We start from the raw sequence: 15,954 nt of genomic DNA, 5'->3' as shown, positions 1-15,954 counted from the left end.
ACTGTTGAGGTCTGCCCACTCCAACACACTTACAGTACCTAGATATAAGCTTCAGACGGCAGGGGGATCAAGATTCCCTGTCCTTGTGGCCAAACTTTGGAACACATTCCCTGCGGCACTGTGATCCCTCCTTCCTATCCTTCAAGAACAAAACCAAACTATGGCTCCACGAAATGGACGCCTCTACCTCCACCGCCTAACTAAGTCAGCTTGGTAGTATGTAGGTATAGACATAATCACTGCTGTGTCACCTTTTTTTTTTAATAACTTCATTCGACGTAACTTGCTGATTGTACTGTTTGTAACTATTTGCTTACTACCATTTGATCACTTGTTATTCGCCAAGAAAAAGCTCTTTTGATTTTTCCCACTTGGGAAATGCTTTACTCATGTATGTAACCATCTCCTTAACTTTTGCGCCCAGATGCCCCGGGGCAAGGTGAGCAATATAAATAAAATAAATATAAAATACTAATACAAATGGAGTGATTGATGGGCAGGCGGCGTGGAGGACATAGGGAGGAGCAGAGTGCTGAAGAGTAGCTGGCAGAGCTGGAGGAGAGTGCAGCTGAGTTATTTGTGGGAGAGAGTGTTACCAATTGTATGTAGTGGAGTGTGAGAAAAGAAGGGGCTGTGTAAAAGGTGAGTGTGAAAGGGCAGAGAAAATGGCGAGGGAGAGAAAGTGAAGAGAGCATTAGAAAGGGAGACTGGTGGAGCGTGTGCCTGGTAGGAGGGGGTGGAGAGTGCACAGCAGTAGAGGTGCAGGGTATAGTGAAGTGCAAAGGGGGAGGGATGTAGATCCAAGAGCTAGGCAGAGAGAGTGTGGTAAGTTTAGGGCACCACAGGGGTGGCAGAAGTGAAGTAAGGAGAGTGGCAGAGGGGAGGAAGGAGGGAGAAGTGAAGAGGAAGGGAGTAAGGAAGTGAGAGTTGAGCATCGGGTTTGTGGCTGGCACAAGAATACCATGAAGTCCCATAGACAAACTTGGGGAGTGTTTGGTTAGGACACCTCTAAAAGAGTCCCTGAGGTATCCAGATAGATAAGACATCTGCTTTAAGGTCTCGCCGCTGGCCAGAGAAGATAATCTGCATTAGGGGTTAGAGTGCCCATCCTCTTGGGGATTTGTGAACCTTGTGTTTGGGTCCAGGGAACCCAGGGGAAGTCGAGGGGGAGGGACTGCCATTAGTTGGGTCCCCATAAAAGTTCGAATAAAATCTCTTGAACCGTTTCAGACTTTGTCTGTTCTTGAGGCTACTTGTGACGTTAATAGAACAAAATCCATTTATGGAAATTCATTGCATAATTCATTAAAGAAGTTTCATGATGAGTTCAAGAGCACAAAGTCTGAAAATGAGACTGAGAAGGACATTGTGGCATGCAACCCTATCATCGGATGGCATGATCCTGATTGTATCACGGTAACCATCTGCTAATGAATGTATTCTCAGTTTTCCACACCAAAGAAATTGCGACTAACTGTGCTTTTACTGAAAAAGGGTAATTGGGTATCACTAAAAAGGTCATCCGTTAGAATGTCTAACTAAAGGTGCTACAATGTCTCTTGTTATGTCACACTTGTCCTTGCCCTGAAGAAGACTGTTTGCCCTGAGGTTATAGACCGAAACAGTGACCGCATTGTCAATCCTTTCGGCAGGCAGGGAGTCGGGCTCCCTCTCAAGAGGTTACACAAATAAAAAATGACTGGCTCAACCAGAACAAGTCTGTGATGTGCATTGCCCACAGACATCCATATGTGTGTTTTTGTTCTTGTGACCTATCACTGATGCAACACTTCATTGCACAAGTCTTCTATTCGCACTAAATGTAAACTTTGAAATATTTTTGAATAATATTTCTTTAAATATAACGTTCTCGCACGTGACCTTTTCCCAGTCATATGCAGAGTTATCTTTATCAGCACTCTCTGAAGAGATACTATGTGATAGCAGAACTCTTTCTCAGGGATCCCATTAATATAACTCCCCAAAATAACAAAACCTCTTTTATGATTGCGTTTTCCCTCATTTGATGTTCAAACACATTTTTCAGGATATCCTCTTAGGAGGACTGTCGAGGATGGATTTAAGACAACATCAACTCTCGAACACAGTTCAAGGGTTATTATGTGGCAATTGTCAAAGGGGCTCACTAGGAGCCGCCCCTCTTTATCTATTATCCCTGAAACCCAGGCTTCTCACTCGAGATTATTAACCCCTACTATCTAAAAACTGTCTTACTGGGCGTGATAGCCTAAAGGCAAACACCAACTACCTCTGGGAAATATCAAGATGGTCCCTGCTTGATGGCCCCAACAGCAGTGCACTTGAAGGATGGTTGCCTTCCAGACAGTCATGTCCCACTTCTGCTTTTCCTCCCACACTCTTGTGCTCCTCTCCCTATGTCTTTCTGTCTCTCTCCCTTCAGCTCTCCCCAACCTACTAATTCTCCCATCATCTCACCTTTCTCTCGTGTACACTTTCTTTTCTATCCCTTTAATGTTTCTCTTTCTCTTCCTGTCTACTTCAACCCAACAATCCTACTCTCTCCTAAGCACCCCTCGCCATACCATTTACTACTACCCTCTCTATACTACTACTTATCTCTCAACACTACCTCTCCCCTATCCACAATACTATTACTCCCCTCTCCATACTATGCCGTGCCACACATTACAACTCCCCTCTCAAAACCTGAAATGTGAAAGTAGAACAATCCATTGGAGCCAAGTCACACATTCCCAGCGCCACCTAGTAGCCATTGCTGGAAGCTCATCTCCAGTTCAGAGCCACATCAGCAAAGCATTGTGGGTGTGCAAATTAGCCCAAATGCAAGCCTTTCCGCCATGAAATGTTATTTGTCTTTATTCATTAAGAATTCTCTGACCCACTTCATGCATAGAACATTGCTTTAAGGTGCCCAGAAAGGCGGGGCAGAGGATGGGCTAGAAAAGAAACTATGGGAGGTAGAGGAAGGAACGATTGGATAGAAAGTGGGTGAAGTCCAATAAGAGGGGTGCACTCGGGCCCCACACAGCTAAGGCACTATTTGCAACTTGCCATAAGCTCTAGCCATGCTCCCACTCCTTATCCATGGAAGCGGGGTGTATTTTGAGGAGGCATTTTGTATGAGGGGACAATCTTGCTTGCCATCCCTTACAATGCAGAGCAACATATAAGGCTGTTCACTAGCACAGCTCACTGCAGTCTATGCACCATCTGCATAGCTAACAACCACACAGGCCTGTGCCCCTAGATAAAGGGTTCTGCAACCTTTGACGCTCCACATATTTTGGACTACAGCTCCCATCACCACTAGCCAGCATAGTCCATGGCAAAGGATCATGGGACTTTTAGCTCAAAACATCTGGGAAAACATAATTTGGGAAGCCACCGGTTGCAGACCCCTGCCCTTGAAGATCTGATAAGGAGTAGGGACCCGGCTAGCTTTGAACAGCTGTGTCACACCACTTGGACAGCAAGCGAGGAAATCAAAGATGGCTGCTGGCACGGTCTTCAGAGACATAATCAGCACAGTGTTTAGGCTATACAATGGCTGATTGCTTGTAGCAAAAGCCTCTTTTAAACAAGTTTTGTCTTATTACATCCAAGTGTCTTCTTGTTCTTGTTTCTGTTCATCTTGAGATAGTAGCTGCCTTTCTTGGTGTGGAGCAGTGAAAGGAGAGTCGTTATTTCACTGTAATATACCTGACCTGCTTGTCGACACTGTTGAACTTCCCAAAGAGAGTTGAATTCTTACACAGGTAACCTGACATTGAACAATGCCACTCTCTTGTTCTACAGGTAGAATTTGATCTGAATCCGGACTCTTTGTTCTTCAACGACGGTCAGCGAAGGGTTGACTATATTCTTGTGTATGAAGACGAGGCTCTGAAGGACCAGACCAAAAGTACGAAACGGAGCATGATTTTGAAACAAAGGGTAAGTTGCCACTACATACATTCGAGGTTTCATTCTTAGGAGTTGTTGAAGGTTTTAGTGACGCTGAGTGTGTCAAGTTGGACAACAAGCCCTCGGAATCGGTCATAGGTAGAAACTCTGAGTCTTTCTAGCCGTGTCCGCATTCCTTTGGCAGGTTGTGAACAACGAGAACATTGAATAATTTTTCCTTTTAATGAAACGATATCTGTTATGTTCTCCCCTGGCTGTACCTGGGTAACTTCTTAAGGGATGGAGGCAGGAGTTCAGAAGAGACGGGCACTCATTCCGGTATTGGCTGTGCGGTCTTTATTGCTCCCTCTGTCCAGGTGCTTGCTGGGACTCCAGAGAATACCGGTGCCCACCACCAAGGCTGCTGTTGTCCCCAGGCTCTCTGTCAACTGACCCTCATGGAATCCTTATCTCAGAACATGCTACCCTAGAGTTCCAGACATGACATGAGCCATGACCTCACCGCCATTCACTCACCACTAAAATGTCCTTCAATTCTTCTTACAGGCTATGTCCTTTCCCCTTCAGCATATTCTGAAGATCTCGCTTCTCTCACACCCTGTGATCTTTACATCCGCAATCCTGGTATTGTGGGACACTCGCCCGACCACTTGGTACTCTGATCCTCTCACCCAGACACTTCTATGAATAATGGATCTCTTACTACTCAATAAGAGTACGGGAACATGGCTGCTCACCCTCAAGTATACCCTGGCATCTAATGAGTCCTTGAAGCATCCTCCATGGCATGCCGTCACATTCTAAATCTCGTGTCACATCTTTGTCTGTGAGCACAAAATGTGGGCCCCCTGCAACCCTTGCCGAGGGTCTTCTCCCCGTTCCCCTCCCCCAATCACCTCAAAAGGACAAGCCCAACAATAGACTCCCAGGCCGGCCTCCACCCTCCCACACATGGTCAATTGGCCATAATAATCGTGGTGCCGCAGGGGTGTGCCGCTTGCTGCACTGCGTGCGAGATAGAAGTACGTGTTTTAATCAATCCAGACTTCTTTCACCTAGCGTAGAAACAAGGGGGTGGTGCATGGCCCCTGGTGCTGAAAAGGATTAGCCGCCACTGTGTACTTATTATGTGCGTGCTAGTGACGGAGCAGGTTTTGGGTGTATTCTGCTCTGTGGGGGGAGGGGAGGGTGCGGCAGCAATGGGGTTTTAAAATATTTCATGTCTGTGGCAGCTGTTGAATATTAGGGATCAACTGCTCTCAAGAATTTGTGCCGGCAGAAGTGTAGGGAGCGAACCCTAAGAAACATAAGAGGCTCAGAGAAGGGGGTGTTCTCTCCAGCAATAACATTTATAAATAATGTGTTCAAATACTGAATTGTACATCAGACATATGGTCCTGTTCTATTTCTATGGGAATTAGAGCTTGTTTTCTCCTTTTCAGGGAAGCAGACCCAAATCCCCTTAGAAAGAACCCCTAAACACATGCAAGTAAAGGATGTTGGGGGTCGTGCTACACAAATCCTGGGGCTAATGGTCACACCCTTTTGGCCAATGTCACCCGCCAAGTAATCATTTCACACACCTCCCATTCCCATTTTGCACTCAATGCGCTCTCACTCGCAAAAAACAAAATGTGTGCTTTTCGCCCTCCCAGGGACACAACCGGTTGAGTGCTATGCCACTGCTGGCGTAGCAGTGTCTTCTGATCTCTCTGTGGCTTGTTGAGCAGCATCGGGGGCACCCTTGATCCAGGGAATACGCACCGTAGGGGTCCCTGCTAGCCAAGTGTCCTTGAGCATGTGATGTAGGGTTTGTTGGGAGGCAGATGAATACATCATCCTTAGCTTCTTCCCCACCCCCAATCCAATACCGCACAGGTGAGAAGCGTTACTCACTCAGACAACCATACCACCCTTATCGCAGGCAGGTACAACAAGATATAGAGACAAACTAAGCAGAAAATGGCAAAAGCAGTCAAGCTTATGATGTAACATCCAATAGGCGCACACCTTAGACACAAAGTAGATCTGCACTCCACATGAAGAACCCGTACACTAGGTCACATCAATACCTGGCACCTCTCGCCCACCGCATTGCTGCTCCCTGCTCCAACTTCCAGTGCTATGCAGATGACGCTAATCTTGTTTTCAGGCTCCCCTCTGCCACCTCCTCTCCCTCTCTCATCTCTGACTGTCCGCTGTCCAGGAATGGTTTGCCGCCAAAGACCTCTGCCATAATGCCAATAAGATGGAGATCCTCCTCATCGGCATACCTGCACCTTCCTTTCCTGCCATTCTCTCGCTGGCCTCCCTTGGCCCTCTTCCTGCTCCCACCTGTGAGGCTAAGAACCTCAAGGTCATCTTCGACTCCACACTTTCCTTTTCTCCTCACATCTCTAAGAAGTCAAACTACCAACTGCAGCTCCTCAGAGGTATTCTACCTTTCCTCACCTTCCCCCAGAAGCTCCCTGTCTCCAGAGTTCTGGTTCTCTCTAAATTGGAATATTTTAACAGCCTCTTTCTAAATCTGCCTGCTTCTCCTCCCAGCCCTCTGTAACTCATCCAGAACAGGACTGCAAGACTTGTCCTTGGCCTCAAGCCCAGGGATCGTATCCCTCCAGCCCTGAAATCTCTGCATTGGCTCCCAGTGGTTGCATGGATTAAGTTGAAGACCCTCTGCATTGTCCACAAGGTCTTGTGAGGCCTGGGTCCGCAATACCTTCAACTCTCCCTTTGGAAATATCCTCCTACTCGAGCTCTTAGCTCCTTCACCACCAACTCCCTCAGGGTCAGTCGCTTCTCCAAGCAACAAGTTGGTGGCAGATCTTTCTTTGGCTGTGGCCTCCCTGTGGAACAGCCTCCCTGCCTCTCTGAAACTTGAGGAGAACCCTCTTCGGTTCTGGAAGCACCTCAAGACCTTCCTCTTTGCTTCTGCCTTCTCTCTTCATCACCCCTGCTGATTTCTGTCTGTTACTGCACTGGGCACCTGGCTACCCTCTGAATTAGGGCCCAGGTCCCTGACCGCCCAGTTGCACACCCGCACTGCCTCCTGGCAGCCCTTGCACTTGGGTCTGTATCAGCAACCCTACAGTCCCCCTACCTGCACTTATCAGACATCCAGTTGTCTGCACTTAACTCTTGCACCTGACCTTTGCTGGCCGCACTACTTGTTGTTTTGATCCCTTGTTCAGCACTTTCCACTCCTCCCATGCCCCTTGGACCCCCCCCTTCCTCTGCACTTGCGCGTTCTCAATGTCACTGGGCCTAGTAAGATCATTGTCTTGTCCTCCCTTGATCCCCACCCTTGCCTCATTGCGCCCTGAAACACGTGTGTATGTGCATGCTATAAATAAAATATCATATATCGTCACGTCCATTTATGCATGAACAATATTAAGATATCAACCACAAGACATGAAGAACACTAACATAACCAATGTATAAGCGGTATTACCCAAATTGTTCGTTTACAATTGTTCGAATGAACAATTGACCGAATTTAAAGGGTCACAATTGACCGTATATATATATATATCTGTTTGGTAATATATAGGGGTCTTGGTCAATTGTAATTCGAACAGTTGTAAAACGAACAATTCGTATACAACCGTATAAGCTGAATGCCACACGAATGACACGCGAGTATAATTCACTAATATAGAAATAAGAGTGTAACGGGGCAGCGATCTTCTCTAAAATTGGCGCTGCAACATGCTTTAAAATAGAAAAAAGCCTCAACGCTTTCAGACAACTCAAAAGGCTGAACCTGCCGAAATACAGAGCCGTGCAGAGCTCAGGCAGTAGCTGGCAGTTAGTGGCAAGGTCAGAAGGAGAGTGGTTGGATGGGAACGGTGGATCAAAGGCACGAGATAGTGATTCTCAGGACATCGGCAGGCTACTCCCCAATTAGTTCAAGCTTATAAGAGCTTTGTTAGCTGAGGGCAATGGCACAGTGAGCCAAAAATACCCCATTGATAACTCAAGCGTGTCCCCAGAGGCAATGGAAAACACGGCACATGCATCATTATTAGCTAACGTCTCAATAAATATGAGGTAATTCCACATCATACACGGTCCTCTAGCACGGGACTGGTAATTGGAAAACACTGGCTATTCATTAGATGCCAGAAGAAGATAGGGCACCTCTGGTGCTCCCTAAAATCGCACACACAACCCAAAGTTCAAGCACATAGAGATGCCCGAGCTCATGGTCTAAGGAATGAGGGCTGGTAATTTATTTAATGACTAGAAGGCAATTCATGGACCTCTCCCCCATTATCAAAACGCCAAACAATCGAATCCCTTAGTGTCATGCCGCCCACCATGTAGTATACCAGCCAATTGAGGTATTTTTACTTTTATCAATATTGGGCTGGTCTCAAGAGGAGCCATCGGATATCATTTACCCAATTAACTGTGTAACCCTTATATTATCCCTATGTAACCACATCCCTTAACCAATCCCCATTCCCTGTAAAGCGTTGTAAAATTGGGATGATGTATGATGCAAGAGATGATGCGTTGAGGTACTTTAAGTTGTTTTGTATGAATTCGGGGAGAGACTCAAGATTTTGATGCCTGTCTGCTGTCCCTGCTTTATTTGGGAAATAATAAAGCAGAACATTCCCTTGCACTTTGTCTACTTCATGATTGAGTTTGGCTCTGCGTAATTCCAGTACCTCTGGCATACCGGGAACTTCTGGGCCCACTTAACAGGTTCTCCAGAGTTCAGTCTTGGATCCACTTTGGTTGAATCTGTATTTAAATCTCTTTTCATGGATCACTTTAGATCATGGACCTCTGGAGCCTCTGTTACTGTTAAACATAGTATCCTTCTTAATTAACTAAAAACTTGTGACATTGATGTTTGCACTCTGAAATTGATCTAATTTCTGGCTGATGGTGACCTTGAGGTCTGCCCTGGCCCATAGTGTCAGAACCCACCATACTTAACATTAGTGTTTCTCCAGGGTCCATCCCCCCACCCCATGGCTTCTCCATGCATTCCTAATGATTTGCTTGTATGACCTCCCCTTTTCCTTCCACCTTCTACTTGTCTACTGATGGCACACAGAATGTGTTAAAACCTTTTGGCACATCACTGGGCCCACAGAGCTTCTCCGCCTGCTTTTGTAAAATTCAAGACTGGATCGTTTGGCTGAATGCCTCTTAAACAGAGGTCATTGTAATGCTAGTGTGTAAAATGTGAACCAGAATAACATGGCGTCGAAGCGCAGCCATTTTGAACCCTCATCTACCATTGCAGTAATAAGGTCTGTGCTTCCGCGGGCCTCACAGAATGAACAAGTAGCAGGGAAAACAGAGCAAGGTCACATAGATATTTTGCAAGCGGACTGACTACAGAGAATAGTTATTGTATTGTCCAGTGAAGGACGAATACAGAAGGGGAGTTGGAATGTGCCGCAGCTGCATGATAAGAAGCCTGGGAATGCATGCAAGTAGAGGAGCGCTGGGTTTTTCCACTTTCAACTGGATTTTTCCACCCTCTGTCTCTTTGACTTGTGATCTGCCTTTCGGCCGAGGGCAGAGCGCAATTTGGAAGGGGGTGTGCCCCATAAAGGAGAGGGCATCAAGGAAAGGTGGTTGTTGGATGTTGAACCCCGGGTGTTGCAGTCTCGCTGATAGCGAGGACGCTCCGCTTCAGACCCCGTTGACCATTGTGATCTCTTTGCCTACCTGCCGAGGGACTAAGCAGTGTTGTTTGGTGGCCAAGATAAAGTTGTCCTCTGCCTCATGGATCACAGTGATGAAATTTACATTCTAATCTATCTGTGTATACATGTTTGTATGTATTGGTGTTCCATTTGTTTATTATTTATTTGATATGAATAAACCGCCTATAATGAGACATTTTTTATAACCTTATATGGTGTGTGTATCTCTTCTGCTAGTCTGAATCCAATTATATGTTATTGCGAGAAGGAGCTCGGGAGACGTGTTTGTGTTCTTCCCTTATGGTCAAATAGACGCAATACAGTCATCTATTCTGACTCCTTCCTCCTGCGCTTCCCTACCCTTGCTCTTGAAAGCCCACCCGCGCTCTTCTTCACCAAAGAATGTGAGTGTGATTTTTTTTTTTTTCCACAAACTAATGACCTTTTCCGAACAGACCCATGAGCTCACCAAGAAGTGTACTCCAACTCTGCTTCTTGAAATGCCTTCTCCTTCTATTGAACAACATGACTTGGAGAGTTCAAGTTTAGATTGCTGCATAGTGTGCATCAGGGCAGACCTAAGCCTCTAACGTGCCAAATCCACGTAAAAAAAAAAACACTTTTTCATGAGGTGAGACCTTGATATCGCATCTCGGCTGCTCCGATTGCACTTCGCTGGCTCTTCGGTGCCGCTCACATTGCATTGAAGAATCTCTGCATCATTGGCAGAACCTTCTGGAACACTGGCCCGGGTGACCTGATTGAAAAGACAAGGACATACTGCCCCTCCAGACAGCTCTGGTCCTCTTGGCGTTGCATCCTTCCGAAAGAAGAAATGGAATAACATTCTTAGACCCTGCCTGTGCTGCCACCTGCATCGATCTCCCGGTGGCCATCCGATCCGAAGAGGAACATCTTGGCTTCCGGAAAAGAAGCATGAGTCTCTCCAAGAAGGAATGATGGCCATGCGCTGCTTCGTGGGTTTCTGCCTTAATACACGGTCTCTCATCATGCACTTGTCTCCCCACTATTTAATTGAGCTTTCCATTGGTTTGTGCTTCCCATCCTAACTGGGCAACTTGTTTCATCGTGCTCTATTTTACCCATACACGGTGGATTAACATACTTTCCAACTTGACCTAGTCCAATCTGTACGTGCTTATCCTGGGTTTCTCTAGCCTTTCGTCGCCTCCTTGGCGGTAGTGGTTCAGACGCCAGACTGGTTGGGGTCGGCTGACCCGTTTTTGGGCTCTGTGCACCATGTTTTCTGGTGGTGCCTAGGCCTGTGGACTGGTGTGCTGGGGCTTCCTCTGCGGGTTCTCCTCTCCACCTCTTCCTTCAGGCACGGTCGGGACTCCACTCCCTAAGGGCTCTGTCAGGAGGTTGGCCAAGCTAAGGGCTCTCCCAGAGCTGCTGGACATTAGGGTCCTCTGGTGGGTTTCCCTTTATGTGCATGGGCTGGGGGTCTCCTCCTTTGTGTTTCTGGTGCTGACTCGTACTCGACTTGGAATCCCTGATCCTTCATATTCCGGCCATGCTTGCGGGTTCTTCTGCTGGTCCGGGTCTTGGGTTTCCTGGCTTCCCTGGTTCTTCAGGATGCCTACTTCCTTGTCCCCATCTGGTTGTCGCTTCATCGGGTCTTCTGGTTGCGGTGGGCAGGGACCACTGCTAGTTCAGGCTCTGCCCTTCAGCCTTATGTCCGCGCCTCGTGTCTTCGCTGCAGTGGTGGGGCCAATCATGGCTACTCTGCACCTTTGAGGGAAACATGTGGATGCACGTGCTTTCTTCTGTGGTCTATGGGCTTCCTCTTCCACTGCTTAATATTACTGATATGGCCGCTGCAAGGCCTTGAGTTTCTTGGACCAGGTACTGGTGTGCAGTGGGTTGGGTCCTGCTCCCTCTCGCCCATGCCTGCCAGTTGTGGGTCTGCCTGGGCCTTTCTATTCCAGGCCGTGTCTTCGGCCAGGGTCTTCTGCAGGTTCAGGATTGCATGGCGTCCTGCGCCTTCTTGTGCCCTGGGCCGGTCTTCATCTGCGGCTCCTACTGCTCCTTCTTAACAGGTTCTGCACAGGGGCTTCCCTGTCCTCCACGGCCCTGTTCCAGGTCTGTCCCTTTGGGGGTGCCTTTGGTGGTGGCTCTCCCTGCCTGTCCTTTTGCAGGGATTTCGCCTCTGGCAGCCCTCTCCACTTCATTGTTACCACGGATGCTGTTAAGATAGATTTCTAAACTCTGACCTGATGGGCAGAGGTTTAGGTCGTCACCCTTGGTTTAGTGAAACAGGGGAACCTTCTGGACAAGCCAGATCAATCTACGTAGCTTGGCAGGGGGTCAAGACTAAGTCTCAGGAGGGGTGAGAGTGATCGGGAGCCCACAATGACGACACACAGTAAAACTCCACAGATTACTCTTGGACAAGGGTATATCAAAAAGATCTATACATTTATTGTCGGCCGGACCAATTGGCACAAGTAAAATTCAGTTCTATAGAAACTTTTACCACACAATCCTTATACTGATCAATGTATATATACAGTATGTTTTCTATAATGCGACAAAGGAGTAAAACACAGCCACAACCCTTGAGGAGAAGGGTGAGTTAATACACTAGCATTAGACAATTCTTCTGAGTCGTTCCCTAACTTTCGCAGTACAGCCCTAAGAAGTGGGGAGCCTTGTGTTCAACAGTACAGCTGTGTGTAAAAATGCACGATCGCGCAAGTAGAACAGAAGGTGGGCCTTTTTGAGAGGGCTGTAACGAGTCAGGAAGGGGCTTGAGGTGATGAAGAGTTTGTTCCCACTATTTGAATAGGGTCTGCCCTTGGCAGCAGAGTGATTTCCAAGAGGTGGGAATAGCTAGGGAGTGCAGGCTAACCCAGGCAAGAGCGAGTATCTTTTCAGGGATATTCTTGCGTAATAGATATTGGTTGTGCCAGGGGGCACAGGTAAGTAATGGAAGTACTCACCGACCCTCGTCACAATCTGGACCAATCTTTGCCAGTTTAGTCAAAGTGCCTAGTAGGTTCAAGTCCTGCAGTTTCACGGCACTCGGGCTCTCGGGGGCTGTGGAATAGGACGATCGTCTGTGTCGAGACTGTTGCCTTTTCTCAGCTTCCAAAGGAGATGCAAAGAATCTTCCAGTGTAGCAGGCGTCGGGGGCATAGGAGGGCAGGTCGGCAAGGCTCCTCCGGTGACCGTCACCAACAGGTAGTGACACAAGAATCACAGATGTGTGCAGCGTTATGCACTCTCCTAATTCACGACCCAGAGGCGCTAGGCCTACAAAACATGGTGGCAAAGGACACAGGGCCACAAGCAAGCAATGACTCAAGTTTTGAGTTTTAACTTGAGACCGCAGCGATTCTGCGGGATACACTGAGGAAGAGCTGAACAGTTCACTGAATGGCCCATGAACACTTCCGAAAGGGCTCCTTCGGTGGGTCAGCAGGGAGTGCCGAGAGTAGTTGTTCCCACTACTTCAAATGAGTTAAGTGCCCTTGCAGGCCTTCCTGATTTATGAAGAAAAAAGGGGTGCGACGGGGCAGCAGAGGACTCAGGGTACCAAATATTCTAATGTGTCTCTGGCGGTTTTACAAGTCTTTCTTCATTGCAGGATAATTGGCTCCTCCATTATTTCGGGGAAAACTCTGGTGATCGATCTGGAATGGATGCCGAGCCCCTTCTGTTATCCAAGATTAGCTTTGCGCCAAAATTGAAGACTTGCAATTGAAGATCTGCTCTCATGCAGGCATCCCAGTCTTGGACCAATTGCGGCCCACAGTGGTCCCAGTCATTCAGACCCTCCAGACATCCCAACCCGCTTCCTGAGCACACACATGTGACATGCAAAAGCCCTCAAAACAGATCAGTTTTCGGGGAGGCTGGATTGCCAAATCAGGAAAACGTGGTCACTCGACCTGGGGAAAGGCAAGGTAAAAAATGGCCATAGGTCAAAACAAAATACTTGAGACCTGTCCCAGTCTTGAACCAAGTGTGGTAAAACGCGATGTGATTCTGTAAAAAGAAGCAAAACGTTTACAAAAAGTAACTGCTGCCACCAATTTGTCCTAGGCACACTTGTACAATCACCAACAAATCCTTAGAGGGTGTCTAGGGCTATAAAACAAAAAGGACCCCAGCGCACGATACTGGAAGGTACATTGTGCACTGTTAAAAAGTTAGCAAGAAATGGCAACATAGTCGAAGACTAAGGGAAACATATTTTCCCAGTACTGATAGTCTGAAGGACGTGTCAGTTTCCCCATAACAAGTGAGCAAAAGCCCAGGAGAGCGGAGCTGAAGGCTGTGCTCTACTGGCAAAAGTCACGATAGGATAGCCAATCAAAACAAAACATTTGGGGGGTGTGGGGAGGGCATCAATGGAGGGAAAATAGCACATAACAGAAATGCCAGCCTGCTTGACTGGGAGTCAGTGGCCTTGGGTCGGGCTCTGCATGTGCTGTGGTTTAGTCGGGTGGCGGCCAGGTGGTCGGTCTAAAGGGATCTGTCGGCAGCACTCCAGCTTTTGTGCCAGTGCTCACTCCGTCTCTTCTTGGAGGTCGGCTTGGTTGCAGTTGGATGTCACTGCCACGGTGGCCTGTCTCACCGGGCTGGGGTGCTCCTTCTTCCAATCTCTGTGGCCCCTACATTGTGGTTGGTGCCTGCGCGATTGCTCATCTCTTGGCTTGTCACATCCGTGGTCGGGTCGACTCTGGGGCCGGCCATCTCAGTGAGTGTTCCTCTCAGCGGTCTGGATACTGCAGGGGTAGCCTTCAATGGATCTGCTGGGAGCTGCGGTCTCCTGTTCTAGGCCTGTTGCCTCTCTTGCCTGTAGAGGTTCTCAGTTTCTTCTCCGTGCCTTCTTGGTGTCTGTGCCTTGGGCAATCAGCTGGGTGGATCCCTCTAAAGTGATTCTTCCTGATTTCATACATCACAGGAGATGCCATCTCCGAGGCCCCCACACCCCTCCCTTTTTATTCCTCTATCTTGTATTCTTGGAAGGATTTTAAGGGCTAATTTAAGATAATTTTCAGTTGCCATTCTCTTACCCAGATTGTAATTGTAATGGGTTATTTATAATACGCTTAATATGATATGATATATGATAAGATAATACTCAGAGGTTTCTAAGCGCAGACCCGGGGATGGAAACTGTTGCTCTGTGTTGTCTTGCTTCCAAGGCGAGCACGCTGCCCCCGAGTCGGATGCAGAACTTTTAGATAGGCGACAATGGAACTGTGACATTTACATGTTCCTAACAAAATTCAGTCGATTTCTGGGGGCCTGAAAATTATAATATAGCTTTTTTTCTATAGGGCTTTGAGCAAAAAGTTGAAAGGGTTAATAGTTCAAATTGATATACCACCAGCAGGTTTTGAAACCTTATAAACCTTGAGTCACACATACCACCCGGCAGAATGCAATGGGGAGAGGCAAAAGTGAACGAGGCCCACGCCCACTCAAACTTCATATAATGGAGACCTGGGAACTCCAGACCTGGTACCCATAGAGGTTGGTAGTATGCGTCCTCAGGAAGAGGTGAAGAGTGGGAAAACACCTCTCTGAATGGTGGCAGTGAATCACACTGCTAGAACCAAGCTCGTGATGGCCCCAGGTAACCCAAGCAAACGGTGGAACAATCGGAAACCCTGTGTCTGGAGGTAACCACGCAGATCGGACTGACGCCCAGCACCCTGCACTCCAGGAAAGAACTGAAGAAGCTACTCTTCAAAAAACATCTCACCAATCGCTCATTTCTCCGCTCAACCCTATTATCCCCCACACCTCCCCATCTCATACTTCTCCCCTCTACCCTACTTGCAACACCCTGGATGATGATGATGATGATAATAATAATAATAATAATAATAATTTTGCATTTATATAGCGCTACGAACCCTCAGGTATCTGAGCGCTGTTTATTATTACCCACGGTGTGTGGTGCTCATTTATCGACCTCGGAAGGATGAAAGGCTGAGTTTGGCCCTGCCGGGATTCGACGGATGTTAAAGCAAGCGCTCTACTCGCTGTGCCACTTGACCACTTGATGTGTCCACTTGGTACAGGACAACTATGTGTCGCAGCTAGGTTTGCGCATTATAAACCACATGCATACATACAAACTGAATCAGAAGCCGATATGAATACATTTTTGGAAAATTAGTCTAGTGGTGAAGGAACGGTGCCCAGCACTAGTAAGACTACCTTTTTTAAAGGAAATCGAACTTTTTCACCAAGCTGGAAAACGAACAAGAGGCCAAGAAAGACCAAAGGTGAGTGGAAAAAATTGAAAATATGAAACTGGAGGGAAAAGCGAGGGCGAAGAAATGCCACAAACCAGAAAGACGCATTTTGGGAAGGGTAGGGCAGAAAACGA

The 15,954-nt window shown here is 47.4% G+C and overlaps 1 protein-coding gene across 4 annotated transcripts in view; it reads left to right on the top strand.

Moving 5' to 3' along the window:
- ANO6 (anoctamin 6) overlaps positions 1-15,954 on the top strand; it is a 413,050-nt gene that overhangs the window by 243,824 nt on the left and 153,272 nt on the right. For all 4 annotated transcript variants that reach the window (XM_069629839.1, XM_069629841.1, XM_069629840.1 and 1 more), the window contains one exon: positions 3,799-3,936. In XM_069629839.1, the coding sequence (XP_069485940.1) occupies positions 3,799-3,936 (138 nt within the window). The remainder of the gene's footprint in view (positions 1-3,798; positions 3,937-15,954) is intronic.

This window comes from Ambystoma mexicanum, chromosome 12, assembly GCF_040938575.1.
Source record: "Ambystoma mexicanum isolate Mex_15411 chromosome 12, UKY_AmexF1_1, whole genome shotgun sequence".
Lineage (NCBI taxonomy): Eukaryota > Metazoa > Chordata > Amphibia > Caudata > Ambystomatidae > Ambystoma > Ambystoma mexicanum.
This window is presented reverse-complemented; position numbering and strand designations above follow the sequence as displayed.